Source organism: Mesoplodon mirus, assembly GCF_964341445.2.
Source record: "Mesoplodon mirus genome assembly, chromosome: 2".
NCBI classification, from domain to species: Eukaryota; Metazoa; Chordata; class Mammalia; order Artiodactyla; family Ziphiidae; genus Mesoplodon; species Mesoplodon mirus.
In genome coordinates this window covers 176,595,527-176,615,603 of record NC_138977.1, presented here as the reverse complement: position 1 = coordinate 176,615,603, position 20,077 = coordinate 176,595,527, and the positions used below count along the sequence as shown (strand labels likewise).

General features: G+C 42.8%; 1 protein-coding gene across 4 annotated transcripts in view; it reads right to left on the bottom strand.

Moving 5' to 3' along the window:
* LOC309794972 (recombining binding protein suppressor of hairless) overlaps positions 1-16,658 on the bottom strand; it is a 114,638-nt gene extending 97,980 nt beyond the window's left edge. Inside the window, exon 1 of one of the 4 annotated variants that reach the window (XM_082606925.1) lies at positions 16,640-16,658. Coding sequence is in view for 2 of the 4 variants with exons in the window: in XM_082606923.1 (XP_082463049.1) it covers positions 16,407-16,426 (20 nt within the window). In the remaining 2 variants the exon portion in view is untranslated. Of the gene's footprint in view, positions 1-16,406; positions 16,493-16,639 lie in introns of those variants that run through there. The other 3 variants (XM_082606924.1, XM_082606923.1, XM_082606926.1) reach the window with 3 other exon arrangements.
* Positions 16,659-20,077: the final 3,419 nt, after the last annotated feature.

The following is a 20,077-nucleotide window of genomic DNA, read 5'->3' as shown; positions in this document are numbered from 1 at the left end:
AAGTTACTGTCAAGGTTTAAACTCTCTTAACTACGAGGAAAAATGAGGCAATTTAACAACAAAAAAGTTCATTTTAACAGCATATTCAACTTGTACTTTTTGAATATCTTCAATACTAAGCAATTTGGGCTTCCCTGGTGGCACAGTGGTTAAGAACCCGCCTGCCAATGCAGGGGACATGGTTCGAACCCTGGTCGGGGAGGATCCCACATGCCACGGAGCAACTAAGCCCATACGCCGCAACTACTGAGCCCGCACGCCTAGAGGCGGCGCCCGTGCTCTGCAACAAGAGAAGCCACTGCAATGAGAAGCCCGTGCACCATAATGAAGAGGAGCCCCTGCTCGCTGCAACTAGAGAAAGCCTGCAAGCGGCAAGGAAGACCCAATGCATCCAAAAATAAATAAATTTATAAAAATAAATAAATACATAAATAGTTTATAGGTTTGCAAATATATACTCTAATAACTTCCTAAATACTGACTATACTTTCACATATACAGTTATGGGGTTATTTTGTTTTTGGTTTTTTTGGTCAGGGAGCCTCGTTTCAACTATCGCTCTACCACCCTTCCCCCTTTTATTTTCTTTTTTTGAAATAAATATCTTCTAGAATTCTTTTCATTGGAGAAATTTATCTTCTAGATATTTTGATAGAAAATACCAAGGCTCACCTTATTTCTTGTAACTCAGCTCCAGGTGTGAGCTTTAGTATCTCAGAGTAAAACTACTTTTAATAATTTATAGTTAACTATTTGGATCTGCTCAATAACGTATTAAAACCATATACTTTTGAAATGAAAACAGGTATACGCACTGTGCCTAAAACTATATGTGTGAGCTAATCATACCAAATGGAAAATATTTAGTTCCAAACAATCCAACATTTAAACAGCAGACATAGGTAAAGCATCATCCATAAGTGCTATTACACACAGTAATTGCTGAGGGCAAAAATATTTGATGACAGAAACCATGTCCATAAAACAACTAAAATTACAATTTACCTTTACACATATCCAAGTAATACACTTAAAGATCATCAAAAAGTCATGCAAAACATTCCAAATTCCTTCAAAGTCATAAGAAATAAAGAGCAGTAGCAGAAATGACTGCTCCAAAGATTCCCAGAATAGAAACACTCTCTCAATTTGTACTATCCTAACTCACTCCCCTCAAAACACATTCACCCTTGGGAACAAACACAGAATTCACTGCAACTGTGGCTACAATTTGTAAGCAGCCTTTCATTGCTCCATAAAGGCTCATCATTGTAGAAGTTCATCAGTTTTTAAGCCACATCCACAGCTGCTGTCTTAGTTAGAAAAACAACAAAATTTGACAGCAGAAACTTTAAAATAAAAGATTTACATAAAACAAAATTAAAAGTACTCCAGTATAATAAAAAGAATGAATGTATCTAGAGTACCAAAAACATGAGACTTGAGTCATTTTTAATAGTGATACCTTTCATTTACATGGTGTGAGAATTACTCTCTAAGCTTTCTGGCACATACAGTATCATTTCTAACTTAAAGCCTAGATCAAGGATATCATCTACACAGAAAATAAGCAAAGCAGGGATAATACCAAATTAGTTAGTGGTGAAGAGAATCTATTTCATGACCACCAGCCTGTGTTCTTTCCACAATCTTCCTTCCAAAATCATATTCTAAAATTCAGAGGCAAAAATCCCACATAAAACTGTTCTAAAAAAATATCTATTGAAAAAAGTCTATTAAAAAAAAAATCCTGCATAAACCAATTCCCTATTCAACTTTACCCTTCTGCCTCAGATCTATTCTCTGCCTGGACTGAGGGAAGGGGCTCCTCTGGTTAGTGAGCACAGCCAATCATGTGTTGATGGATGACTAAGCATTAACTACATATGGGGAAGCATTATCACATATTAGACTGCACAATCACTAGAAGACATTCATGGCAATGGAACTGGAATCCAGAGACGAGTTTGAATTTCAACTCTCCCACCAACCAACAGGTGAGCTTGCTTAAGTTTCTGTAAAACAGAGGAACACTATCTTCCTCACTAGAGGATGGCAAGGGCTAAATGCAACAACAGACCTCAAGGCTACTGAACACCATATTCAGGTAATAGATTATATTTAAAACACATTAGATGAATCTGTATTTATACCAGGGGGCTTATAAAATTTTATAAGTATAACACACAGTAGTAAAAGTAGGACTTCAAATCAAGGAGAAAACAACAGACCATTCAAAAAGAGATGCTGTTAGAACACTTTGTTCATTCATTCAACAATTACATACTGAGTACCCACTACATGCCAAGCACTATATTCTAGCAGAGAAGAGAAATAAATAAAAGGCAAATAACGTATATTGTTAGAAGCTGACACAAACCAGTGAGAAAAATAAAACAGGGAAGGAGCACATAATGTGGGATAAAAAGTAGGATAAATGTAGTAAAATCAGAAAGCACTAGAAAGGAGACCAAGAAAAAGGTGCCAGTGAGGTAGGAAACTAGAAGTGTGGTATCCTAGAAGGCAAAAAAAATGTTTGAACAAGACATCAAATGCCACTGATCAAGTCAAGTCAAATAACACTTGAAAAAAAAAAAAACTACTACATTCACCTGTGTGAAGGGAATTGGTAACCGTGAGAAAAGCAGTTTTGCTGAAATGGTCCAGACAAAAAGTGTGGTTGGAAAAGGTTTAGGGGGAATGGAGTAAGAGTAACTGGAGATAGAAAGAACTCTTCATACGAAGTTTGTTGCAAAGAGGAATAGAGAAATAGAAACTAGAGGGGAGTGCAGAATCCAGAGAAGAAATAACAGCATGTTTGTACTGTCAAGAATGCTTCATTAGGGCTTCCCTGGTGGCAGCAGTGGTTAAGAATCCCCCTGCCAATGCAGGGGACACGGGTTCGAGCCCTGGTCCAGGAAGATTCCACATGCCTCCGAGCAACTAAGCCCGTGTGTCACAACTACTGAGCCTGCGCTCTAGAGCCCACGAGCCACAACTACTGAAGCCCGTGCACCTAGAGCCCATGCTCTGCAACAAGAGAAGCCACCGCAATGAGAAGCCCGCGCATCACAAGGAATAGTAGCCCCCGCTCGCTGCAACTAGAGAAAGTCTGCGTGCAGCAGTGAAGACCCAACGCAGGCAAAAATAAAAATAATAAATCAATAAATTTATTTTACAAAAAAGAATGCTTCACTAGAAAGGTAAAAATTTAGACCAGAGGAAAGGCTAGTGGGCTAACCAATGTCCTAGAGTAGCTGAGAAGGGAAGGGATCTAGGGCACAAGTAGAGAGTTTGCCCTAAAGTTTGGAAGTATACTCGCCCCACTGTAAGCAGTGCATTATCTCTGGGGGTTGGGATTTAAGTGTGAAGAGGAACTATCTTATTCACTTTATACTGATTTCAGTTTACAAGTAACATGTATTTGTCTAAATTACTTTTTAAAAAACTCAAGACAGGATTTTAGGATGGTGGTGGCAGCAGCAGTTTTTCAACCTCTCCACATACAAGAGCACCTAGACAACAAAATCAAAATCTACGGACACCATTTACAACAAAATTAGGTTGCCAAGTGACCCCAAACCTCTAAATACTAACAACTGTACACTAGCAAACCACCAACAGCCATAGACTAAAGAAGGAACTGACAAGGCTATGACAGTGGTCCAACCAGGAGATGAAGGTGACCTGGAGAATAAAGCAATGGCAGTGAGCAAGGAGAGGAGAGCCCAGAATATGAGACAAGTAATCTGGAAGCAGAAAGGGAATGATTTGGTCATCAACAAAATAAGAAAATACAAGAGTAGGAGGAAATGAGGAAAATACGGAAGTTCATTTTTACCTGCTGGATGAACAATGGCATTAATAACAGATATCAAGCCTATTTTATAAGATGGTATAACAGGTCTAGTTGGTGGAAAAAACATGTTGTTTTGGAAAAAAACAAGTTTGGTGGGCCTACAGAACAACCAGTAGTAGTTTTAGAAATATGGATCTAAACATCTGAGGTGATGATACACATATCAAGTCAAAGAACAGATAAGACAGAGAGAAAGACAAAGATTGCAGACCACAATATTTAAGCTAGAGGAGGGGGGCTTCCCTGGTGGTGCAGTGGTTGAGAGTCCGCCTGCCGATGCAGGGGACACAGGTTCGTGCCCCGGTCCAGGAAGACCCCACATGCCGCGGAGCGGCTGGGCCCGTGAGCCATGGCTGCTGAGCCTGAGCATCAGGAGCCTGTGCTCCACAACAGGAGAGGCCACAACAGAGAGAGGCCCACATACTGCAAAAAAAAAAAAAAGACTAGAGGAGGAATAGGTATAAAAGATGGAATGTCCAAGAGATAAAGATAGTGTCTTATTAGTCATGAATAAAGACACCATGGTCAACAAAAACAAAGGAGGCAGAAAAATTAAACAAGGTTTTGGGATCCAGTTGAAGGGTTATTTATTGATGGCCTGGGATGGAAAACCAGATTTTAACATTTAACAAAAAAGATAAGTGGTAAAGAAAAGATCTGGCCCTGGCTTGAATGAGAAGTAAGAAAGGAAATCAACAGTAAGCAATTCTTACAGAACAGCCTAGTCTGGCAGCCCCTTGCATACATACATTTGATCCTCACAAGAATTCTGAGATATGCTCCCCACTTTACAAATGGAGAAACTTAAGTTACAACACAATTAGGTAACTTGTCCAAAGCCAAACAATGTGTATACAAAATAATTAAATGACTTGAAAATTGGTCTTTAGGCAGAAAATGAATAAGACGACAGATAAAAACTAAAAACACAAATAGGAGAAAGAGGACTAACTGATTTAACATCATCCCAGGAGTACCTGACAAGATTATTTTTTAATGATACAAAATTTTACTTAAAGATAAACGATGCTACTTCAGAGAACCTTCTGAATTCAAACACTAGTCAAGAATTTATATTTATTTTTAAAGTAATGTAATAGAGAAGAGTATAATAATCTCCTTTTCCTTAAAGCCTTGTGTTAGGCTTACCTATGTCTGGGACTGTCTTGCCACCTAGTAGAGAGCTTGGAAGCTTTCAAATGATTAACATTTAGGTGGAGAGATAAACAAAAGCTCTCTGAGTACATGGTAGTGCAATGACAAAGGCAGAAGGGAAGCTGTGTGAACTTGGGTTAAATCACTAAATCCCTGACCCTCGGACATCTATAAAATGGAGATACTATCTCCCTTCACAATGTAGTTGAGGACTCAGTAGGTATTCAACAAAATGTCAGTTCCCTAATCCCCTTAAATATTCTGTTTGCTAAACTACTGACATCTTTAATATATCAATAAAATAGAATGTTAGCATTTCCATTTAAAACAAAAGAAGTTGAAGAATATGCTCCCAAATTGGTAACAGTAGTTAATTTCCTGGTGGAAGACTACAGTGGCTCACTTTACATGACATATTTAAATAACTTTTGAGTTTCTTATAACAAACATTATTTTTCCAACAAGAAAAATAATCAAGATGAGTGTTTACAGATGACACTAACTAGCCCTTAAGGAAAACTTCCACTCCATAGTCACTTCCCTGAAATAATTTTAGAAACAAGGTAAAATACAGTAAAAAAATAAATCAACTGCACACCTAAGCTACCATGTGAACTTAAATCGTAATGTAATTTAAACGATACTTAATGTACCAAATGACAACTTCCAGGACTTACAGCTAAGAAACTAGGATTAAATGAATAACATGCCACTAAATTCTGTATTAAAACGTACCCATCACACTATAGCATAGAGGAAGGCCAGAATGAAAAATACTTGTTACCAATAATTATGAAATCATCTTTGAAAGCTATGGCTCTCCAGGTTTGTTTTTTTTTAACATTACAACAGTGAAGCAACAACCCCCACTAATGCAGTACAATCCATTTAATCAAATAATGACACTCATTACTGTAAGCTGTAAGTAAAGTTCCAAACCAAAACTACCACTACTATCTTTGGAATGCTGAAATGGATTCAATTCACTTCCCTGACATTTGGATAAGCACAGATGACAGACACAACAGATTTAATGAATTCCATAGTCAAGTGTCATATTGTTTTGACATAAATACACTAAAAAAATCACTGTATGAAAATCATAAGGTTCATAAACAAGCCCATCTTTCAGTATATGATTTCAGGTTGTGGCCTCCTTCCCTATATGACAGTCTTCTTGTTTCTCAATCTCCCCTCCTGTCCATTTTCTTGGAAATAGCCAGCTGTAATTTAGTGCAGGTGGCAAAACTAAGAAGCTAAGGAGGCAAGAAGCAGAGACTGGAGTGAACCACGGGTAAGTGAACCCAGGCAGTTCTTGCATGGGGCAACTAAAGCAGACTGGGTGAGGAGGTGTGCAGTGAGAACAAGTGTGTGGCCACCCTGGTCAGTCACAAGTACAGTACAAGATAAAGAACGCAAGCAGCATCAAGAACAGGAAAACAGCAAAGGAAGAAAGAACAGGCAGGCTCAGAGCTGACCGCTTATTAAGCAACACTGGCAGCAGCACTCCCGGGTTTGGGGCTGAGAAATTTGTATTCTTGGTCTAAGCCCACAAAAATAGGGGGAAGAAAGTATTTTTAAAAACAAAGTGCATGTAACATTAAAAGGCAGCTGAGTGGTATAAATACAAAAGAGTGAAAGACCAGCATAAATCTCTCCCCTTAAAAAACAAACCAGGGGCTTCTCTGGTGGCGCAGTGGTTGAGAGTCCACCTGCTGATGCAGGGGACACGGGTTCATGCCCCGGTCCGGGAAGATCCCACATGCCGTGGAGCGGCTGGGCCCGTGAGCCATGGCTGCTGAGCCTGCGCGTCCGGAGCCTGTGCTCCGCAACGGGAGAGGCCACAACAGTGAGAGGCCCGCGTACCGCAAAAAACAAACAAACAAACAAAAAACAACCAAAACAAGTCTCAGCTCAGGCACTGAATGTGTCTCAGCCATTCGCTAATTGTAAATTATTTACTCTGTCTCTGCCTACGTTTAAATGAGTGGTTACTTTAGAACATATGATTAACAAGGTCTTTTCCAGGTGTGAAGTTTCCTGAATCTAACGAATTTAACAACCTATATATAACATTTGTCACACAGGATGTAGTTACTTTCTATGGTATGTATGTTACTCCACAACAGGGAGAGCACAGTACACCAGAATATAAATAAGAGAATACAGAATCGTGTCCAGTATCCCTACAGACCACACTTCATCATCATCTTTTATTAAATCCAGGAACAAACAAATTCCCAATCTTCTCCTTTAAAGCAATCCACAAAGTCTTAAGAAAAAACAAGGCCTAAAATCTAAGCACCAGGCTTCACTTTAAATACACTCAGAAATGGGTAATTTAGTCACTGTGAATTTTAACTGAGCTTCACTTCAGCTCCTTTTTACAGGACATATTCTAATGCCATTACACTTTTCTGTCTTTCAATACTCTGAGGTTTCTATTTGCTATACGTTTCATATCCCACTTCAAAAAGTATAGTCCAGAACTGGCAGAAAGCTAAACAATAATCCAGGGGGTCAGTTTATCAGTGGGCTCTACATACAAAAGCCAATCTATGCTAAATTTCAGCTTTATCACTTAGACTAAGTGCCACCTAGTGGCAAGTATTTTATTAAATCCATTCAAGTCATGTTCATCCAGCAAGTACAAACTGGCCAATAGCAGTTGCTCCACAATTATGCAACAAAAGTAAAATATTGGCCCAGTCTTTACGAAGCTCGCTGATAGATTAATGGATATAGACAGAAGAAAAAAAAAGATAATACAGGTATATTTACACAATTGCAGAAAAATGTTAAATGTTATATCAGAAGCATGCAAAAATATTCAGTATTTATTTAAAAGAAACAAACACTGTTACGTAGGTTCTCTTACACCTGTTCACCTCACTCAGACTTTCCCACCTGCAAATACTTCATCACCCAGGTTTCAATCGTTCAGTGTCCCCCCACCCCATCCCACCTTCTCTTCCATGCTTCTCCCCACCCCCATCTAATATCCTTTAAATTCTATTCCAGAAAGGGGGAAGACGAGAACCTATTTTTTGAGCACCTACTACTCCCAGAACTGAGTTAGGCATTTTATATCCTGTATCTCATTTAATCCTCATATCGATACCATGAAGTATTATTTTCTCCCACTTTTTAGACAAGGGCAAGACTTAGATTAAGTGACATGCTCACAGCCACAGATTTTATCTACTGCATCGATTCCAAAGCTCCCTATACCACCCTGCCCCCAAAAAGAAACAAACAAGCTGCTTTGTTCCTTCCATTCCTAGGCTTTCCAAGATCAGACTTTGCTCATATATATTTCTCTTATGTTCTCCATCAACTCCAATCTATTTTACACTACAACTGACCCTCGAGCAGCACTGATCCACCTATATGAAGATTTTTTTCAGTAATGAATACTAAGTACCACGTGACTCAGGCTCGTTGAATCTGAGGATGGGGAACCATGGGTACAGAGGAACCTCAGGTACCTGAAGGTCCTACTACAAGCTATTTGCCCTAACCCACCCCCCACACACACCTGTGTTATTCAATTCAAGTGTCAACTGTATCTACACCCAGCCGCACCTCTTCAAAACTCGGTCAGTGCCCCCCCCCCCCGCCATCCCTGTTTGATATTCAAATCCTTGGCTTAGCACTCAAGGTCCTCTAAGAGGCCCCAACCACTTTTCTAGCTTTATTTTCTACCGCTCCCTATGATCTCTCCTCTCGAATTAAAAGATAATCATTTGGGGCTTCCCTGGTGGCACAGTGGTTGAGAGTCTGCCTGCTCATGCAGGGGACACGGGTTCATGCCCCAGTCCGGGAAGATCCCACAGGCCACGGAGCGGCTGGGCCCGTGAGCCATGGCCGCTGAGCCTGCGCGTCCAGAGCCTGTGCTCCACAACGGGAGAGGCCACAACAGTGAGAGGCCCGCGTACCGCAAAAAAATAAATAAATAAAAGATAATCATTTGCACCCATGTTCCCATCAACATTATACATCTGTTATACACATAAAATCAATCTCCCTTATTATCTGTGTACTTTCCACTAAATCATGAACTTCACTGGACCATTTTTTAGCCATCTTCAAAAGGTTTTATACAGAGGTCTTATACCTACTAAGTGCTCAATAACTTTAATAAATACATTACTAAAACAATTATAAAGAACCACTAAAGCATGGTTATACTCTTCATTTCCCTTAACCACTCCTTCATGTCTGGGGTTCTCAATGTTTCTACCTCTTCCACCTGGTGTATGGATCAGGAGCTCTGTACAGAACTACATAATTTTTTCCATGAAAAAGTTCCTCATACTCAAACCAAAAGTTAAATGATTTGAAAAAGTATACTGGAAACAATGGAGACAATAAAAAGTTCAGTGGTTGCAGGATGGGATAAGGGAGGAGAGAGCAGTGAACAGGCAGAGCACAGAGGACTTTCTAGGGCAATGAAACTACTGTTTGATACTACAACGGCACATATATTTGTAGATACATTATACATTTGTCCAAACCCACAGAATGTACACCAAGAGTGAACCCTAACGTAAACTATGGACTTGGGGAGATAATAATGCGTCAGTGTAAGTTCATCAGTTATAACAAACGTACCACTCTGTTGGGGGATGTTGATAATACAGGAGGCTATTTGTGGGGGGGCAAGGAGTACACAGGAAATATCTGTACCTTCCCCTCAATTCTGCTGTGAAACTAAAACTGCTCTAAAAAATAAGTTCCAATTAAAAAAAAAGGAATTCCCTGGCGGTCCAGTTGCTAGGACTCGGTGCTTTCACTGCTGGGGCCCGGGTTTGATCCCTTGCCGAGGAACTAAGATCCTTCAAGCCGTGTGGCACGGCCAAAAAAAAAAAGTATTCTGGATAAAAAAGCAAGATCTTAGTGGATCTGCAGTTTTCCATAAATGGAATACCACTGTTCCAAAAGAAGTTGTTTAAAGAAAACATATATAACACTGATTCTCTATTTTATAAGGCAACTGATATTGCAGTCATATAACACAATCTTTACAACACTAGTAAAAAATAACAGGGTTTCATAAAGTGATGAACATTTTTCCTAGTTATATAAACTTTTTATGAGAAACTATTCTTATTCATTTACAACTCTATCATCTAATTAACAAGTGCACAAAAAACATTAGTTCTAAGGCCAAATTAAAAATATGGAATATAGATGCGACTTCCCTGGTGGTCCAGTGGATAGGACTCCGCACTCCCAATGCAGGGGGCCAGGGTTCGATCCCGGGTCAGGGAACTAGATCCTGCATGCATGCCGCAACTAAGAGTCCGCACGCCACAACTACAGATCCAGCCTGCCGCAACTAAGACCTGGCGCAGCCACAATTCATTCATTAATTAAAATACTGAATATAGAAAAGCAAGCACGGGAGGGGAATTAAAAAGGGTCAACTTGATTTTCTAGTGTATTCCAACTCACATCCAATCAGCACAGCATCTTCATTGCAAGGCTTTTGCAACTTAGGATACCCAAGATGCAGTGGTTTCTTTCTTTTCGTTTTTGTAAATTTAAATAATTTAAATATTCCAAAAACTGCTATGAACTTACCAACGTGACTGAAAAGCTGTCATGCTTATCACTCTTCATTGTCTCAACACAACAAACCTACACAAATATTTATACAGATAAGTAATTACTACCAATTATACAAACCAAGCCAGAGTGCCTCAATGCTTGCTTTTTCCCCAGTAGTAAGTTGTGTTCAGGAAATGCATTACCCTTTTCACACCATTAGGATATCATTTCACTCCCTGAAGCAGAATCAGGCCTGATGAGACATAAGTGACATCATGATGTTGTACCAGGCCTAACGGGCATCCAGAACTATGGGCAAGGTGTCCTGAGAGATGGTAGCAGCTGGGCATTCAACATTCCTACATCATTATGGCTGTCCAAGCAGAAAAGAGAGCAGCAAGAAGCAGACCCCAAAAAGTTGGGGGTGACTCAATGACAACATGTGTGGTCAAGCAGTAATATATCAAATAGGTCTGCTCAAAATGCCAAGGCATATATTCAAAGGGCTGCAGTCCTCTGCACTAAATACACTGCTACCTTCCTAAGACATGAGCCACAAACCACAGGTTGCAATATAAGAAAGTTCATCTTGAATCCTGCCTGTGAAAGGTTACCAAAAGAAACTGATTATTAAAATTAAAGTATTTGTATACAGTGCTTTACTATTTACAAATCACTTACACATCCATGGTTTTGACACACATTTTACCTTATTTGATAGTCACAATGTGTCCAGCAGACAAACACAACAAAATTATCATTACTTATTTTATAGAGGTAGAAACTGAAGCTTAAAGAAATTATCTATAAGTAATCTGTCCACAAAACCTGAGCCTTCCTGAAGATTATAAACTTCTTACTTGGTTCAATTGTGTGGATCCCGCAAAAAAGCAGCCTACAGTGTCTTAAGGTTTAATGCATGTCCCTATGCATCTAAGAAGTACTTAAAACACTTAAAAATAATGAAACCTTTTGAAAAACACTGAATAGTCAACCATACAAAAAACAAAATATGATATTTAAGCTTGTCAGTTTGTACAAACAATACACTACTTTCTAAAAATCCAAAGGAACTTTTGCCTAAGAATTTTACTACAATGTTGTCAGGGGCTATAAGACTGTCTTTGACTGAAAATATCAATTCCTTTGGGTACTTCAGCAATTAAATACCCTATAGAATCAATATATTCCCTGTACACATCAAATTCTGCTTACACGAACCATGTTGCATCATGGTTTCAAAGTTCTCTGAATCCTGTGTTCAAAAAACTTTTTACTGAGTCCCCATCATGTTTTAGACACTCTCCTAAGAATAGATAATTTTTTTTAACGTTATCTGTCATCAAGTGACCAACAGCCTTTGGGTATGACAGACAATTGCAATTCAGTATGACACCTCCAAGTGAATTATACCCAGTCCTTTAAGAACACAACGGGAGGGGTAACTGAACCCAGCCTGGTGGATCAGGGTAGAATATCCTCAGACCAAAATCTTGAATAATAACCTACCTAACACCAGCACTTTTCAAGCACAGGGATACATTAAACTGTGGAGCCCATACAAGGAACTCCAAGTTCTTGAATATGGCTGGAGAACTGAATATGAAGGGAGAGAAAGGCAAAAACAGTTCAGCTGGAGAAAAGGTAAATGAAATAGTTATAGAGGACCCTATATGCCGTGCTAGCTAACATTTTTTTGAGCACTTGCTATATGCCAGGCATCCTCAAATGTTCTCTTGCATTTAATCCTCACAGAGAACCACTGAGCTAAGAATAATTACCTTGCAACTGATGGAGGAGGCAAGGAGAGGTTAGATCGTTTGTCAATCTTATAGAGGTTTTAAGTGGCAGAGACAGAACTGGAACCCAGTTCAGATTAAATCCTAAAAGTGAGCTCATAAACTCTCCACTCCGCTGCCTCTCTTAATGAAGGCTGCTAGGGGGAGCCATTGAAAGGTTTTTAAAGTAAGGAGTGAAGTGATCAGATTTGCTCTTTAGAAAGACTATGTGGAAGTTGGATAAAGGGGGTGAGTCTAGAAGCAGAAAGAGGAAGCTGCCAATGTCTGTAGTAATCCAGGTGAGAAACGATGAGAGCATGAATTGTGGCAGTGAGGATGGAGACAGATTCAAGAGTTTTTCAGGAGGGAAAATCATCAGTTCTTAGTGATTAAACATAAAGAGTTAGTGTGAGAGAGAAAACCTGGCTTGGGGAACTATTGGGACATGACATAATCTACCAGGAATAGAGAAACAACTGGTTTTGTTTTTTCAATAAATATCTACAGAGTGTCTCCCAAATGCAAAACACTTTTCTAGGCCAAAGGTCAAGTCTGAAATTATGGTACTGGTTGTTAGAAAATATTGAGAGTAAATGACAAAGCATTAAAAAATATAAGGTATATTGAAAATTAGTCACTACTATTAACAGACTTGGCCTAGAGTCTAGTGAAAACATTTTGTGCTACCATTTAAAACAAAAGAGTACCACATGCAGAAAACAAATCAACAGAGGAAAGGCATCCCACAATTTTAAAATGTGTTATTACATTTGAGTTTGACAGATCTTCACTCTCTTACACAACACAAACACACACACACACACCACCCTGTAATGTGTTTTACTTATCCCTCTCCCTCTTAAAAACAGTATCAATTTTATTACCCTAACTATAATACATATTTGGGGATTTTTCATCCCACTATCACCACTGTGATTTGCCAAGAACTTAGTTCATAACCTCCTACTTGATTTCCTATAAAATATGACCTACTTCACATTGGCTTAATTCAGTAACAATTCCTAGATTTTTTAACCACACCTTTCATCCAAGGATGCTCTCTGCAAATCCTAAGGTACAGCAATCCTGTGCAGATGTGGCAAGTTACTACAATTCCCATTTTACTACATAGTTAGGAAACTGGCCCAAGGGAAGTAGAGTAACTTGGAAATAATCACAAAGCCAGATGCCAAAAATAACAACTTTTAGCCAATCCATGAGAAAATACTGCCCCTAGTTGAAATAACATGAAATTTAGTATTAGGAGCAAACAAAATGTGAATAATGTTTTAAAGCCAAGTCCTGGGTTTTTAAAGTATATTTTTAAAAATGACCGAATACTAAAGATTTGTAAGAACTTTCAAACACACCATTTTTTTCCCTAATACTTTATCCATCCAGAGCGCCAAAGATTATTTAATGAATTACATCTGGCAAGAGTAGCTTCCCTCCCACCCCCAAAACGTTTTTTATCTTAGCCACTTGAGACACTGATAGAAATCTGTGGGTACAGAATAGGTAAGTTTTAAACAAACCTATTTAAGAAGATATATTAGGAGTGAAAATACCCCAAGTGAGCCTCTTATATTTTTTCCTGAAAATATACCCTCTGCAGACCCATCTGCAATACGCATGAGCAATAAATTTAAAGCTTTAATAGTCAATACTCAAAATGAAAGTTTCCCAATTACAACTAATGCTGTATGTTTCTAAATATGCTGCTATTTAATATAATTTAATAAAGGTAGCTTTATTTGGTCACGAAGTAAAGGTCTTACACGATTTAGAAGCAAAAAGCACAACTTGATTTTTAAAAGTTGCTTTTATGAGGTTTGTGTGATCATTCTTATCTGCACACGTCAGAGCAAAATACCTTCCATTATTACAAGGTATTTGCTTACAGTCAGAAACAACAGTGTGTGCTCAAGATTTTTCACCTTCAAAAAGAATGATTATGCCCTAGGAACAAGTAAGGAAGACAAATGATTATCAGTGGAATCCACTCATGGAACCCAGACTGCAAATTTTCACAGAAGCCTCACGTATCAATCGTGAAAGATGATTTTCCATTAATTAAAATTCAAACTAATTCATACTAATTCTAATCACAGCCTTAAAAACAAAATGCTTTCCTCTCCACCAACATCCCTCACACTTGTATATCCTCTACTAGTAGCAATTCATGTGGTTTACAAATGAAATGACACTCCAAGTGATTTTATGGATAACATATCTTCTAAAAGTAGTGATCAGCTAGTTGGGGCGGGGGTGTACCTCCTGAACAGTCTACTCAGCCTAGTAATACTGGTAAATCTAATACCTCTTATTCCAGCACCAGAATATCCAGGCCATTTAAACACACCATACCACCCTCCCCCAACTCCCACACCAAACTCCAAGCTTTTAACATTTCCATAACAATAAGCACTCTGAACAAATTAAAGCTCCTTTAACACTAGAAGTGCCTTTACCTTACTTAAAGACTATTACTTAAATGTCTTTTAATTGCATTTGATTAATGCATTCCACAAAGATTCCAGAAGCAGTATTCATCAACCCAAACTGCACTCTTAAGCGCTTTCCCCGTTTCAACTTCGAAGATGGGGCAGAAGAGCTGTCATACATCTACGGAGCAAAAGCACGTAACTGTAAACTATCTAAAAATTAAGAAAAAGTAAAATATTTATATCAAATTTCCAAGCAGGATGCCCTCCCTTTTTCCTTGCGAAACAGCAGTTACTGGTAAAATAACTGAACTCTTGAAAATGCTGAAATTCTCCACCTCAAACCAACATTCACAAGTTTTTTAACACCAAATACTCAACTGCTATGCACGTACCAAATGAATATCCATCGTAACAACTGAAACTATTCTCGCACACCAACAGAAAAAAAACACCTTTAGTCTCTACAACACCCTCAGGTAACCCAGATGCAAAGCTACGACAGCTGCCCTTGGCCTAGGCCATCAGAAACCAAGGGGCGGGAGGGCGGGTACTGGGGGGCGGGGGGCGAATAACCAAGAGACCTTTTTCCAGGGCTACTGTTGCCAAGCAAAACAACCAGGGGCCCAAAGAGACAGCGAAGAAAACTGGAGACACTGTAATCCCGAGAGAAAGGGGTGGTGGGGAGGTGTGCACGCAATCCCGAGAGAAAAGGGTGCGGAGAGGAGGAGCGCTGAGGAGGAAACCAAGTATCCCCACGCATCTTTCAGACGCACAAAAACAAAAACAAACCCTCGGGTCTGTCTGTACTTAGGAGCACCATATGCAGTCCCCGGGGCTGAGACAGTTCAGCCGACAAACACCGTGGGTAGTGGATAAATCAACCGATGATAGAAGGTGAAGGGGGTACCAAGCGAATAAACCACTGGACGGGGGAGACAAAGCCTCCGGGGGTGATCAAGGACCAAGCAGAAAGGTGAGAGGGAAACGCAAGAGAGAAATAATGGGAGAAAAATTAGAAGAAAAACAGAAATCTGGTCCTGGGCTGTCGCAGGTCACTGAGCTACCGAATAGAGAGGGGCACAACAAAGGGGCACGGAAGGAAGGACAGCTGAGGGGAGGAGATGGAGAAGGGATGCGGGGCGCGACGGGTCGGACAAAGCGCCCAAGGAGGCGAAACAAAGGGCCGGGGGTAGAGAGTCGCGGGGGGCAGCGGGGAGAGACAAAGCGCCGGGGGCACCCGCCCGGCGAGAAGGCGACGACGGCCTCAAGGAACAAAGCTGCGCGGGGCCGGGAGGCAGGGCCCGCGAACGTCGGCGCGGAAGGCGCGCTGCGGGCACGGAGCCCGCGGGCCCCGCGCGCCGGGCCGCACTCACGCCCGCACCCGCCGGCCTCGCCGCCGTCGCCGCCCGCCCTCAAGCGCCGGAGCCCGAGCCACAGCAGCGCAGAGCAGGCAGCACACGGCCACACGCCGTCGCCGCGCTCGGCGCACGCTACACCGCCCCCGCGGCCCCCGGACGCCAAGCGTGCCGCGGCCCTCGAACCCGCCGCCCGCCGCGGGCTACGAGACGCCCGCAAGTTTCCCGGTTCCCAGCGCTCCGATTCCCCCAGACTTACCCTGTCACAACAGGCGCCATCTTCCACAAACTCTCGCCAAAACTCCAACCCTCGCGAGATTCCCCCTGACGCCTTCCCTGGTCCCTCTCCCCCGCCCCTTCCCTTTTTCCTCACTCCTCGATTCCACCCAGCCCCCGCGCTCCCTTTCCCCTCGCAGCAGCCGCGAAGAGCCAGACGCCTCGCGCCGCCAGCGGAGTAAGGGATACAGCTCACTGCCTTCCCTGGAAACCTACCCAAGAGATGGAGCATGCGCAGGCGGCTCCTTCGCGGGCGAGCCCTCCATCTGGTCCATGGGGAGCGCTCCGGTTATCCGGGTTTTGGGACGCGCCCTGAGGGACGTACGTGGAGACTGAGGAAAACCGGAGGGGATTACAACGGGGACGGAGAATGGAGGGGTCAGGAGGCGGAGCCGAGGGGAAGAGCGGAGGGGTCCTGGGAAAATCTGCCGCGTTTCACAGGCCTAGATGAAACACCTCCTCAAATGGGTGTTCTCCAAGTGGCTTCCCGCTCACTCTAGTTCCCAGCCCTTTTCATTCATTCAAATGTTCATTGGACGCCTCCATTATGGTAATGTCAGCGTTAGGTGCTGGAGCTACAAAGATGCCTGGAGTTCGGCCGAGTGACAAACCAAGAATTATCTTAGTTCATTCGACCCCCTTGTTAACAGAGAGACAGACAATATTACAACGTGGTCCGACCCTCCAGAACTCTGTAAATGGACAACTTTTGCAGTTGAGCTCTATTAGAGCCTTAGCTTTCTTCTCCTTGGGTGTGAAATGAGGTCAGGCCAAGGCCTCTGGCAAAGACACCCCTACTGTGTCCACTTCGCATACACACGCCAGAGCACCGCGAAGCTTTCTCCAGAAGTGAAAACTGCGTTGTAATTGAAAGCCACCACTCCCCCACCCCGCACTCAACCAAAGGTTTTGCTTGGGCAGAGAGCTGCCTGTCGTGTAAATCTCCCTAGGACCTCATCGCAGCCCCCAGACTTGTGTGAACCCAGATGTATACGGGGACAGACTGACAAGGTCCTCCCGTGGGCCTGGCACAGTCGAGGACGCTGCTCGTTGCCCGAAGTGCATCTCAGACAATCTAAACCTGGAAGCCCCCGAGCAAACTTGGCCCGTCTGGGCACTTACTAGAAAGGTACAGGACCGAGCCCTACCTCTTCCTCCCTACCTGCAGCACCCCTTTCTTCCCCCCACCCTTGCCCTTTCAATTCCTAGAGATTCCCAGATCCAGCACTGCCTCCCGCAGGGAGCCCCAAAACCCGGAGAACTGGAATCCAGAGCCCGAAACCTGCTGAAGGCGCTGCAGGATTGGCGCGGCACGAGCGAGCGGCACTGCGCATGTGCCCAATGCGGGCAGCCCAGTCTCACGCTACACCTCCTTCCCACCGCCTTCCACTACTCGATTCAGACACAACACGGGCCGTGGGAAATTTCTTAAACCTCGCGAGAACCCTCCCACTGTTGCCTATGCTTTAGCTCCAAATCTCGCGGAGCCCAGGAGGGACAGGTGTTTGTCTACAGCCGCTCCCGGCGCTGTTCGTGCCGCGCGTGCCCGGGCGGCGGGCGCGGGCGGGGTGGGAAGGGAGCGGCTCTTGGAGGAGGCGCGGGGGCGAGCTGGGGGGGTGCGGTGCGCGTGGCTGGGAGCGCGGAGCGGAGCGCGGCTGGGAGCGCGGGGCGCGGGGCGCGGGGCGGGGGGCGCGGGGCGGGGGGCGGAGGGCGGAGGGCGGCTGGGAGGGGCCCGACGTCTCGCACACACACGCTGCGTGACGCTTTGTGGAAGGAAAATGGGGGTGGTGGAGAGGCAGCTTCTGAAAGAAGAAAGGGAAGCCTGGAGATTAGAAACTCTTCCTGGTGTGGATGGTAAGAGGTCAGACTCTAGGGCAGGAGGAGCCCCAGGCCGGTCCCCGGGGAGGTTTCCTGTCGCCCTCCACGCGCCTGGTACTTTCCTAAAATGTTTTTGACGCCGCGCCCCCGGCCTCCGGGAGCTGACGGCCCCCAGTGTCGGGTTTGAGTCATGCCTCTGAGTCACCCAGTCTGGCCACCACTTTACTTGCTTTAAAACAAGTTCGGATTCCCTTAGCTACTCTCTTCTAGCGAACGGTTGTTTTCTTTCTGAGGTACCCGCTGGTCTCGCGAGTTGGGTAGGGAAAAAATTCTGCTCTGTGCGCTCTTGCGTTGTAGACTTGCATAGATTCCGCCTCCCACTCAGGGACACATTTTTAAAATTTCTCCCCCTTGATCTCTTTTTAGCCTTTTGAAGTAATCCGTGTATATAAGTTTCTGTGGAGTTTTTGTTTGTTTGTTTTTCCTTTCCCCTAACTTAACTTAAAATACTGGTTTTGCTTTCCTTCACCTTTTTATGTGTTTGTTGAAATATTCATTCCAAATTTTAGGTATTGTTTCATCAAATGCTTTAGTGACAGCTGTTTTAAGTGCATTCCTTCTTGGTTTATTTGTCCAGTGAATTCCGGTTTGCATTCTTCAACCAGGCACATTTCAGATTGCCTTGGTGTGGTTTCTGTAACCAGCCTAGCCTGGCATTGTCTAGGAACTGGTGTCTTGATGACATCGTAGACCCACAAATGTAGAGTTGAATTGAGTTTTTTATTTTCGGAGAACAGTGAGTCCTTTAATAAGGGTTCATGTTCTGCTAGTTATGTAGTGGACAAGAAATCAAGTTTTTTAGTTGTTTTCAAGGTTAGTTGTGTGTGTGTGTGCGTGCATTTGCATATCCCTTTGATTAAGTATTTCACAAAAAGAAGATGCAAGAACATTTAATGCAGTATCTCAGTGCAAGGCTGACTTGGAATAGGCTAGCACCAGGAGAACGATGCCCATGGGCACACATTCCTTTGAGCCTTCATCCCAAGAAGGCATTTCAGTCATGGCCATGTCTAGGTCATTAATTGCATCTGGAACCATGGCCATCTGAGAGCCCCAGCCACAGAGAGCCACAAGTCAAATCACAACTCACCTTCACCCTAATACCTGCTCTACCTGCATTCTTTCCCCATCCCAGTAAATAATTCCATTCTTCCACTTATTTAAGCCAAGAACCTTGGAATCATTCTCACCTCCTTTCCATCTCACATCCAACATCCAATCTAACAAAATCTTGCTGGGTCCACCATCAAAACTGACGCACAGTCCAAACACATCCACACCTCCATGGCAACCAGCCCAGCCTAACCCATCTCATTTCTCACCTGGTTTTCAGGAAGTCTCCTAACTCATTCTGCCTTCATCCCTTATTGCCTTCCCTCAGTCTGTTCTCAGTAGAGCATTTAGAGTAACCCTCTAGAACTCTCCAGTGGTTTTCCTATTTTCCTATGAGGCCTGCCACCCAAACCCCCTGACCTCCTTGATCTCACCTCTTCCCCTTGCTCACTGAGCCCTAACCAGCAGCCTTCCTTGCTGTTCCTAGGACATACTAGGCACACCCTCAACTCCTACCTTTGCTCTTTCCCTTGCCTTACAGATCCTTCCTTCACTGCTTTCAGGTCTTTGCTTAAATGTCACCTTCTCAGCAAGGCCTTCCCTGACCACCCTTCACGAAAGTAACTCGTCATACCCCCTGTTCACTCCTTCATTTTTCCCATGGCACTTATCGTAAACTAACATACCATATATCATATCTGTGTATTGTGTTTACTCTCTGCC